An 11,310-nucleotide genomic window follows, 5' to 3' on the forward strand; every position below is an offset into this window, starting at 1 on the left:
AGATGGCGTCCGTAACTGTCAGTTTGCAATTTGAGGAAATAATTTTTTCTTTTAAATGCATTCACACTTAGAGTATGTTTACTAAAAATGTTTTTCAAGCTGCAGTGTTATTCACAGTCTAACAGCACTGATAGATCATAGGAGTATATCCATGCCGCTCTGTCTTGATGTTGTCTACCAGGCCATCGCACAATCAGCAGAAACCATTTTTCTCTGAAAGTGTTGACAAATCAAAAACAAAGTCTGCATCGGCTTCTTTGCAAAAAACTAGCAAGAAAAGACAAGAAGAAAAACGTGTCCAGTCTTCACCGAGCGAAGGAAGAACTGCAAACTTAAGCGTACAAGAGATCGTAAGTATAAAAAACTTTGTTTTTCATTAGTTTTAATACAACAAGCTACAACAGCTGAGAGCATCTTTTTTTCAGTTTTTAAGTAAAACAGAAAGTGGAGAAAATCTACACCTGCCAAGAGTAACTCTGTTGGTAAAAAATGTTAAGGCGTTATAGTAATCGGATTTTTTGGGTCGTTCATTTTTCCATTCTCTTTCATCATTTTCAGCTTGACAGTTGTAATGAATCTGACTGTCGACAAGTATTTGAAATCAACTTGAATGGACAAGCACTGGAACAAATTCCAAGCCTAAAAGAGGTCAGAATGTAGACAGATTCATTCAATCCACTTGCCACGAAGGGGATTTGCGACTGTTGGGTCGGTTCAATAGCCCCGGGGGGGTACTGCCATATATGGGCTATATAGGTATGTGCCACTGTGAAGGGTATGGTTTTCAAGCAGTGTACTCTAGGATAGGGTATATAAATCAGAGCGTTTGGCTCTAGAATAGGGTATCATTTTTCAGGAAACTGATCAGTTGGTTGAAGATTTTATCTAGACTAGGTACACAGCTACTCTAGGATAGGGGGATTTGGGGAGTTTACTCTAGTATAGGGTAGCAAAATTCAGCTGAACTAGCTCTGGTAAAGGTTAAGGGTTCCAGGCTCCCAGCGGCACATCCCCACCCAGAAATTCCTAAAGTACCCCCCCCCCCCCCGGGTTCAATAGCAAGCAGCCAAATTCGTGTGTGTAACTAATACTACTTTGCATCACAAACATTCACTGAAGTAGCTAACTCTGACATGTATCTGAGGTTGGGTTTTTCTGGAAATTCTTCTTTATACATTGTAGCTGAAACAAAGACAAACATGGATTTGTCTAATTTTATTTTATATCTTTGCAGTTTCCAAAGTTAAAAATTCTTGACATTGGATGCAACAGGTTGAAGCAAGTATTGCCTCATGATTTAGAAAAGAATTCTGTAAGTTTTAAAGCCTTTTTTTGCTGTCTGACTTGCATGAAATGAGGGATGGATTGCACTGCATTCTTGACACTTGATCAACTTCTGATGACTTCTTCTTAAGTCACAGTTCTCACAAGTACTGGATAAAATTTTTCGTCATTGTCATTAGAAGGTTCTCAACAGTTTGAATACAACTTATAAATTGTTCATTCATGGTTGCATTTCAGTATGACATTTGTACTGTGCTGTAAGGAAGATGTATACCTCTATCCACATTTCTCATGCTTAAACGTAGCTTTGTGAACTTCATTTCATTGTTAATACCAAGGCTATGTTTTTGACACAGGATCTTCGAGAGCTGAAGCTTTATGCAAATAATATCACAGAAATCACAGGGTTAGATAGGTAAGATGTAGCTACATGTATGTACTATAAAATAATGATCTAATCGATTCCCATTCTCGAGTAAACACCTCTAAAAGCCTCCCTTACACATTTAAGTTTGTTTTTGACACCCCTCTTCAATAAATGCCTCCCTGGACAATAATATTATTACTTGAAAAAGCAGCTAAATCATCTATTTTATTCAGTTTCTACTCTGATTGACAGGGGTCGCATATGTAGTGTCTTGTTCAATGTCAAGTTGAAAGAAAAGTTAGGGTAAGGATGACAACAAAGTGACCCTGAATAAGGATTCTGACGCCAAGGTTGAGATTTAAAGAGTGATATGGATCTCTAGCTGGCCTAGACATGTCAATGGATGGACTGGGTATTTTGCTATTTATAAACTCTATGGATATTTTCTCCTAAAGCATTGACATTTTTCTTCCCTTTCTATAGCTGCAAGGAGCTAAATAACCTTCTGCTGCAGCACAACAAGATAAAGTGCATTGGTAAGCATCTTCGATTTTTATCAATTAATATATTAATATATTCTTATTATTTTGTTTTATAGAATGGCTTTGTTGATTGCCCATTTTTCTGTTTTTGTCAGGGAAAGGACTACAGCATCTAAGAAAGCTAAAAGTGTTGCGGCTTGACAGCAACCGTCTTTCCAAGATAGATCACAGAGAAATCGGTTGCTGTTCTCAGCTAACTGTGCTTGACATTAGCTGTAATAACATCACAGATGTCTCTGTAAGTTCATAAATTTGAAATAAGGATAGCCACCAAATGTCCCTTCAAAATCTGACGTGTTTACTTAAAGGGACTATGTCATGATATTTGCAATTTTTTTAAAAATAGCTAAAACGCTTTTGGCATTAATAGAATTGCAAAAATAATGATCCAGTTTTGTTATTCAAGACTTTAGTTAGGTATTGAAACTGCTTTCTATCTTCTGTTGCAATGGATGGCAAGGATGGACATGGATTGAAACTTGAATAATTATGTTGGGTCACCGTTTTCAAGTTTTAATGCTATGCAAGGAAAAACCACAAAAAAATACTATTATGGTTAGTGCTACCTGTTGACGTTTGTTTGATGTCTTCTTTAAACTCTTCAGGAGCAATTTGTGCCTGGGTAAAGGCACTGAGTGAGTACTTAACTACAGTACAGTACGTAAGTACTTGGCACAGACATGACCTAATACAGCAATAGAATAGTTATCCTTATGACAGAGCTCCTCTAAGAAACAGATAATGTAAAGTGTTTTCTGTTTGTAGGCCCTGAATTCACTTCCTGCACTTGAGGAGCTTGATTTGTCAAATAACAAAATCATCAAAATTCCTGACATTGGAAGATGCAAAAAGGTATTGGGCAAGCAGTATCATTTTTCAACTCCAAGAAGATGATTTAGTCTTTAGAAACAGTTTTGACGTCAGTGCAAACAATTCATTTAAAAAATACTTTTTATGTACTTTTTATCAAAGACTTAGGTTTCTTAATATTGAGTTTGAAGAGGGGGATAGGCTAGGTCTTTTCTGAGTTGTTCCTTGCCTCTGTTTCAAAGCGAGGCTAAGCACAAAGTTATTAAGTGATTTTCATGCAAATAAATCTCATTTTTTACAAGAAAGGTTTTGCTTTTTGCCTCGTTTTAAAAGTGAGAGTTTTTGAACTCAAAATGGCTTATTGGTATTGTGATTGGTAATGATTTTTAAATGATAGGTTAGTTCATTGCTTATTCATGATAGTCATGGATCATTCCATATCAACTGGTTTATATAACTGGCACCAGTTGTTAAAAACACTGGATAGCACTGTGAAAGGTTTGAACCCAGGAGTCATTTCAAAAGGTTGAGTTTGATCGTCCGGGTGAACGTAGTCCTGAATAGGACTGTTGTTGTTGACAGTGACTGACGTTTCAACAACCTGTCCTCAGCAATGTGATTGTTGACGTCATTTAAAGACGAAACATCAATTTGACTGGGACTTTGCGACATGTATAATGTACTCTACAGACTACTATCAATGTCTTACTTTAGAAAGCTGGTTTACTAACTTAGAACAAACACAACTGAATCGTAGCCAACAGTTACCAGCGCCGTACAAACGACTTATTGACGAGATCAAGTAAAACTAACTACAAGAGAACAACTGTTGAACTGACAATTTGACTAACATTAGACGACTGTTTAACTGTGACAATAGACGGATCGAAACGCACCAATCACTGATTACGAGTCTTCATAGCCAATAACATCACAGCTTAACTGACAGACGACCAATAACATCGCGACATAATTGACCAATCAGATCAATAACCAGAGTATAATACCATCAACTGACGTGATACAACTCACTTTGACTCTGAAGATGACTACCGCACAGGTTGTCGAAACGTCAGTTACTGTCAACAACAACAGTCCTATTCAGGGCTACGTTCACCCGGACGATCAAACTCAACCTTTTGACTGGATAGCACTATCAAGCGGATTAGCTAAACCAATTGCGCTATCCGCTTGATAGAGATTATCCACCCTTAGAACAACCGAGGTTTCATTGGTTTTTATCAGGTGATGATGATGTTGTTTGCCTTTGAATTAATTATTAGAATTGATTTCACACTTTGGTCCATTTCTTGCAGATTCAAGAATTGGACATATCAAGAAATCACATTTCAGACTTGGCTGGCTTACGAGGTCTCTTTAATCTCACTGTAAGTATTCCATGTATTCAGCAGCTTACTTACATTGTATGACAAACTGAGTGATTTAGGAGCTGCATTCATAAAATCCTGCTAACGAGCCCTAATAATAATAATAATAATAATAATAATAATAATAATAATAATAATAATAATAATAACTGCTCAGAACTGAGAGTAGAGTAGAGTATGGAACAAGGAATGTGGTGATTGGTGCCCTTGGCTTCATTCCTGACAATTTGCATCATCACCTTGAAAGTTGAGGGATTAAAGTGCATGTCTTGACGTTGCAGAAATCAGCGCTGCTTGGTACAGCAAATATCCTGTGAAAGGTGCTTTCTGTCTGAGGTCATTGACTTGATAGAGAGGAATTTTTTGTCATCTGTGGCAAAAAATAGACAGAGAGCTGATTCACAGGCTAAAAAAGACACAGAACATGGAAATGACACGAGTGCCTAAAGCACCCTTTCGCTGAAACCAATAATTATGTTATTTGCTCATCATTTTGAATTCATTATTAATATTCCTTTCAGATTTTGAGGATAGAATACAATGACATAACCTCCCTTGATTCCTTAGGAAAATTAAGGTACATAAAATGAATGCACTTTATTTGAGTGTCAAGGTATTTTAAATTTAGCAGGAAAGCACTAATTGGGGACATTATTTTTTCATCTCCTCCTGGAGATAGGACCACCATTAATTTTTGTGTGGTCATCCGTGCCACATGAAGGTCTAGCCACTTGCTGAGCAAAGGGAGTGCCTTCATTTCTCAGTTTCTTTTAAGATCCTGAGTATTGGTCTGGTCCCGGAAATCGAATCGGCGTGACTCCCCACTCTGCAGTCAAGCACTCTAACAAATACAACATGATGACAGTTGACGGGGTACTGAGATCTAAAAACTGACTTTACCAATGGCAAAGCAGAAAATACAGTAGCGAATGAGAGGTTCAGTCTTTCCGCATGCTTTCGGGTTCCTTTTTTGATGATTCCTTATGGGCTACAGCCTCATGTCACTGTGAAAGTATTTTTTATTGTTGATGTTAGATTTATGGACATATTTAAACTAGTTTTGTGATAAATTCTGTTCATTTTCATTGAATTTTTTTGTTGCAGATGTCTACAGGAGTTGTATTTAGGTACCAACTCAATATCAGCAGTCAAGGTAAGGCTGATTTCCATTGAAATACAGTGTCCTCACCAAGGATTCTTCTCTCTGCTATTCCCATTATTCTTACTAACTCCTAATTTCTATTGACTTTATATACCAAAGAGAGCCCTCAACAGGCCACAAAGGTAGTATATTGCCCTTTTAAGTTCTTCGACTTTTAAGAATCACCCTTTCTTTACATAAGCGAGAATGTGGTTAACCTGTTTAAAGAAAACAAAGTGTCAGGTCATTCTCAAGCCAGTTTTTTGAAGAACCACATACGGTATTTGCTCGAATAATAGCCGTCCCTTGAATAATCACCTCCCCTTGACATAAAAATATAAAATAATCGCTCGACACCCCTTTCGCAACCTTCTCTTCTTTTTCCCCTCCCTGTCAAGGTAAAATTGACTCCTGAGAAAACAAACAAGCTTCCTTAACTGATTGTTTACAACTGGATAGTGTCAAAACTGTTAGTGATGACTCCAGCTCTGACACTGAGGATATTGAAATTGAAAATTAATCAAGGAAACAGCTTTGGAACACTTTAAAAGGCTATAATCAGGTTATTGATGTGATTATTTTTGATAAGTAACTGGTTGATAAAGCAAGAGTATTAAATTACACGTATTTGAAATAATCTCCTCCCTTGAATAATTGCCCCCTTTTGGTGCAAAAAAATCAATAATCTCCCCGACTATTATTCAAGAAAATACAGTATTCTTTTTCTTTGCGCTCCTTGAGTTTAATTCAAGTTTTTTTTTTCTATCTTTAATGCTTGTAGTCCTTTCCGAGCCAGTTTCCTCATCTGGAAATTTTGGACCTATCACACAATGCCATCAAAACTGTGGACGAAATGGTAATTACTCCATAATTTTATAAAGTTGATTTATTCATGTAAGAAATTTGGTCCTGAAGTCATTACCCTTAACTTATCGCACACTTGTTGTTTTGTTTTACTTTTTTGTGTCAGTTTGTATTTTCGGATATTTCTACTCTTGTTGAGCTGACTGTGATTGGTAAGTAAGATCATTCAATTATCTATGTTTATTTTATACAATTTTACATACCCTAACCTTTTTTTCAGGTGTTTGCAACATAGCCGTTGAAAGTATCTTGAATGTTTCGTAATGTCTACTTGACCCTGGAAAAAAGGCTTTAAGAGCATAACAGAAGTTCTATGTGAATCACAAGTAACATTTGGAAAAGCAGTGCTGTCTTTTAAAAAATCGTCAACCTCCTCCCCAATCCCCATCCAATACAATGTTGAAAGATCAAAGAAATTGTCACTTGAGCGTTTCAACACTATCCAGAGGATGGGGGGAGGGGTTAGGAGGGGGTGGGGAGAAGCACTGTTAGTCGCGCACGAATGTTTATCTGGCGTGTGTTGAAAGGACTTAAAACTGAACAACTGTCCCAAGACTTTTGTCCATGGATGATTGTAATTAAAACACTTCATTAAAAAGTGCGTCGCCGCTCAGCTTCAGTTTTTCAGTCCTTTTGATATAAGGCCAGTGGTACAAGTATGAAGAAACACAAAAAAGAACGGAAAGAGAAAAGAAAGAAAAAATAATGAGACAAATCGGTAATTTCCATTCATTTTCCCTGAATATGTTGTCGACAAATCTTGGTTGAAGCAAGAGCATCAAAATCCTGAATTTCAGCTGTCTCCTCAAATTGCAAACTCTCGAAAGAGGGAGCTGGCGGTTGAAATTCAGGCTATAGCATCGTATTAGACTTCAACATGGCCAAGAGATCAAATTGTATCTAAGTCCTAACCCGAACTTCCAACTTTTTATGAGACAAACCAAACTTTGTGAGGTATGTTCATGATTGATCCACGTCTGGCTCAGTTAAGTTCGTCTGAATGAGTCTGGATCGTCCAACACGTTCTATCTGTGTGCCTCAGACGGATAGAACGTCTGAAGATCGTCTCCAGGACAACATCGATTATCACATGCGACAAGCTAAACTAATGAATTAAAAACTTGTATGATAATGTATATTTATCCTCTTTCGGGAGAAAATTGCTCCATGGCCTGATTCAGTGGATTACAGATTGGTTCGACCCGCCCCAGTTAACTCAGTTTAGGTCCACCCAAATTAGAGTTTGGTTCGTCTTTTGGCCTAGGCCTTAAACTTCTTACCTGTACTCTTGGTTTTTCAACTTTTTCAGGAAATCCTTGCGAAAGTAAGGATGAAATCAGGTAAGGGACCTCACTCTGAAACCTGTGAAATATGATTGTGGCTATGCACACCATGGGAAAAGCTATTCCTATGGTACATTCATCGCAATTCTCTTATGGTGGTTGTTTTTTCTTATGTTTATCAAGTTTGTTACTGGCGGTACTCACCGCGTGCAGTGCGCCTTTTAACACGGAAAATTTTATACCCACCCCACCACGACTTTGCATGAGCATCACGCTTTTTTGTACATTTCTTAGCCGGCACTGCACAACTACGACGTGGAATTTCCTACACATTAGGCAATAGGTTAAATGAACAAAACAACAACTATGTATGTGCATCAAGCTTTTTTGTACATTTTCTTGCTGTCCATGCACAACTACAACAAAAAATGACCAAATTTTAAGTTTATTTGAGAACGGGTTTATTTTTCAGCGACTTTTTCATGGACGTCGGCGTTGTCGGATCATAAGGTCCCTATTACTCGTGAACTGCTTTTGTCTGAGTTTGTTATGATTGGCTGTTTTAAAAGAAAGATCACTGATAGTTAACTACATTAATTTTTTACCCAGTTTCTCCTCTCTCTTTGCCTTTCAGCTATCATCGTAGAATATCTCAAAACATACCTTCACTGGAAATCCTTGATAAGGTAATAAGTAGTCAACGTTACTACTCTAAGGCGGTTAATCCAGATTTAGCTTAAGTTTAGGATAATCCTTTACGTCATAGTTTGTTCATTGAATGCTTATCCTGACTGATTCAGTTATTAAAACTGCAAACTGTCTAAGTTCAAATGGCTAAGGGATGCAAGGGTGGCGTACTGATGAGAGCACTTGCCTCCCACCAATGTGGCCTGGGTTCAAATCCCGGTGTCGACGCCATATGTGGGTTGAGTTTGTTGTTGGTTCCTCTCTTGCTGTGAGAGGTTTTTCTCTTGGTAACCCGGTTTTCTGCTCTCCTCAAAAAACCATGCAACATTTCCAAATTACAATTTGACAAGGAATCAGGTAGAGGAATAACCTCTTAATGGATCTGCTACATCTAAATTGTTATTTATTTATTTAATTACAAAAGTGGCGGACGAGTTGAATGAGGGACTTCCAGGAAGGAAATCAAGCTTGTGTTCAGTGCGGAACTTGCGTCTGGGATTTCCGGATTGCATCTCCTATGCACCCAGCACTCGGCCATTCTTCCGGCCTCCCTTGCACCACATATTAGACAATAGACAAAACAAAAAAGGATTTTAAGAATCGAGAAGTTTCTTAGGCTAAGCTACATCTGAAAGGTAATCAGTTGTTTTGGTAATATTATGATCGACAGGTGTCACTCAAGAGACCCAGCACAGGTCATTCACGTGCACAACCCCCCATGAGACCAATGTCTGCATTACAGGGTCAGTTGATTTCTTTTGTTCAGTTGTTTGTTTGTTTCTTTGATTGTTGATTTCTTTTGTTCAGTTGCTTGTTTGTTTGTTTGTTTGAGGACAGGCTGGATATATAGTGGACAAGAATATTCTCACGGTATCACTTAGTAAGGGTGGCAGAAAAGTGGCAGAAGAGTATTGTACAGAAATTCCAACAAATTTTTGTAGGCCTATCCAACTCATCACTTGTGTTTTTGGAACTGAGCCTGTGAACCATCGATGCGTGTCCCCTCTTTTACTATCGTATTGTCTTTTACCGTTCCTAGTTTTGAGTGCCAAACAAGTGGAAGAACAAATAAAAGCAACACTGCATGAACAGGAGTCATTTGAGGTTTCCATCGCGTCACGGTGAGTGTAATTCTTTTTCACAAACACACTTCACTTCTCAAACCTGAAGAGTAAAAAATGCAGTAGCTGATCAAATCAAGCTTAAAGGAGCTGTGTCACGGCTGTCTAGTTCATTTTTTCAGTCAGTGATTCGCTATGGACCTCAGCATTAGCGAAGAAACTACTTGTTAATATCAAATCACAGCTTTGTGAAAAACAAATGTGTCCCTCAAGGATCATATCAATCGTTACAAAGAACAAAAATGAACTTTGAAAAACTGATAGGCTAACACATTTTCAAAAGCCACAATTTCAATCTTTTTTGATATTCTTTAAAGTTTGTCCATCCGTGCCTTGTGGTTGTATTTCGTGCATTATTTATACCTTTGATTAATGTTTTGAGTGGTTGTTTAAAACATGAAAAACGATTTGGCTGTAGTTCTCTTGGCACCGGGTGTCAATTTCCCGCTTTTTTTTCCAGCTTTAAGTTTTCCTGCCCTTGTTGCCAGGTTTCATGTTGTGTATTCAAGTTCTGATTGATTCTGACTCTCTTTTCAGATTTAGCATCGTGAAAGATCTGGTTGAATCCTTGCCTTCAGAGTTAAAATCTCAGTCACAAAACAGGCCGTTACCAGGTAGAAAAACAAGCTTTTGAACACACATGCATCACTCCCTTTATGGCTCCACTGATACTGTTGTTCAGTTTTCTTATTTCCTCTGAAAAAGTTATGCTTTCTGAAAAAAGTTATAATTATAATGGTAATTTTTTCTCGCTGTTCAAATTCAGTCAAACCCCATTATACGGTCTATGAGGGGGCCGTAGAAGATGTCCATATTAATGGGGTACCCAGCGTGTACTGTAAATGATCGATTTAGCACCGCGGCGCTTATTTTATTTCCATTTTCCCTGTTATGGGTACGGTGCTTATACAAGAGTGGTGCTTATTACATCTACGGGTAAAACAGGGAGGGGAATAAAGAGAGAATTAAGTGAGGCATGTACTTGGTATTATATATGCACAATTTTATACTGATAGCATAAAATATGTACACCTCGAACTGTTATATGAACCTGGTTTTAAGAGTTTGCCTACACCAAAACTTTAGAACTCAGATCACAAGTTGGTTGAGTCTTATTTCTCAAGCGATATCGAGCGCCATAGCAAAGGTGGGGCGTATATTTGTAAACACCCAAATTAGCGCGGCAGCGCTTATTCGAGAGCGACCCTTATTAAATTATGGTAAAGCTGGGGCGCTTATTTGAAAGCGGCACTTAATTGAGTAAGGGCGCTTAATCGATCATTTACGGTAAAGCAGTTTTGAATTTACTGGAAAACGTAACGGCTTTCTTTCCCCAGGGACAAAGCAAACTGTTCGAGGTGTCCATATGAAACTGGTGTCCATAAAGCGGAGTTTAACTGTATGTGAATTTCATATATTCCCTATCACTGATGTTTATGTATGTTCTGTTTCAGAGCTGGGTGCATTTGATTTTAACCCAGCAAATGCATCCAGACCGGGTACAGCTGGAGACGGAAGCCGACCTACCAGTCGATGTAGCAGGTGAGAGAAGGACCACAGGGATTTGAATAGTGTATAGGCCTTTTTGGCTGAAAAGTAGGAGGAAAGATGAATCATTGTTAACTTTTACTTTTTTACATTTTGTATCTGTAGTCGATCCAGAATCGCTGAGGCCAGAGCATTTGCGGCAGAACACTTTTATACTAACCAGAGCTGATGCTGGCCCCCACCTTTAATCACATCACAACATGAAATATAAAAGAGTGGAATGGCTATCAAAGACCTATGCAGACATTTTGTTTCAAGTCATCACATTCCCCGGC

The 11,310-nt window shown here is 38.1% G+C and overlaps 1 protein-coding gene across 1 annotated transcript in view; it reads left to right on the forward strand.

Moving 5' to 3' along the window:
* Positions 1 to 45: 45 nt before the first annotated feature.
* LOC140940355 (uncharacterized) overlaps positions 46 to 11,310 on the forward strand; it is an 11,748-nt gene continuing 483 nt past the window's right edge. Inside the window, exons 1-19 of the mRNA XM_073389307.1 lie at positions 46 to 350; positions 559 to 648; positions 1,235 to 1,312; positions 1,641 to 1,699; positions 2,135 to 2,187; positions 2,289 to 2,431; positions 2,959 to 3,045; positions 4,320 to 4,391; positions 4,913 to 4,968; positions 5,496 to 5,544; positions 6,314 to 6,388; positions 6,503 to 6,548; positions 7,706 to 7,736; positions 8,314 to 8,365; positions 9,037 to 9,109; positions 9,406 to 9,487; positions 10,025 to 10,101; positions 10,942 to 11,029; positions 11,141 to 11,310. The exon at positions 11,141 to 11,310 is cut by the window's right edge and continues 483 nt beyond it. Of these exons, the coding sequence (XP_073245408.1) occupies positions 168 to 350; positions 559 to 648; positions 1,235 to 1,312; positions 1,641 to 1,699; positions 2,135 to 2,187; positions 2,289 to 2,431; positions 2,959 to 3,045; positions 4,320 to 4,391; positions 4,913 to 4,968; positions 5,496 to 5,544; positions 6,314 to 6,388; positions 6,503 to 6,548; positions 7,706 to 7,736; positions 8,314 to 8,365; positions 9,037 to 9,109; positions 9,406 to 9,487; positions 10,025 to 10,101; positions 10,942 to 11,029; positions 11,141 to 11,204 (1,458 nt within the window). The 5' untranslated portion in view covers positions 46 to 167 and the 3' untranslated portion in view covers positions 11,205 to 11,310. The remainder of the gene's footprint in view (positions 351 to 558; positions 649 to 1,234; positions 1,313 to 1,640; positions 1,700 to 2,134; positions 2,188 to 2,288; positions 2,432 to 2,958; positions 3,046 to 4,319; positions 4,392 to 4,912; positions 4,969 to 5,495; positions 5,545 to 6,313; positions 6,389 to 6,502; positions 6,549 to 7,705; positions 7,737 to 8,313; positions 8,366 to 9,036; positions 9,110 to 9,405; positions 9,488 to 10,024; positions 10,102 to 10,941; positions 11,030 to 11,140) is intronic.

The sequence above is a fragment of the Porites lutea genome, chromosome 6 (assembly GCF_958299795.1).
Source record: "Porites lutea chromosome 6, jaPorLute2.1, whole genome shotgun sequence".
NCBI classification, from domain to species: Eukaryota; Metazoa; Cnidaria; class Anthozoa; order Scleractinia; family Poritidae; genus Porites; species Porites lutea.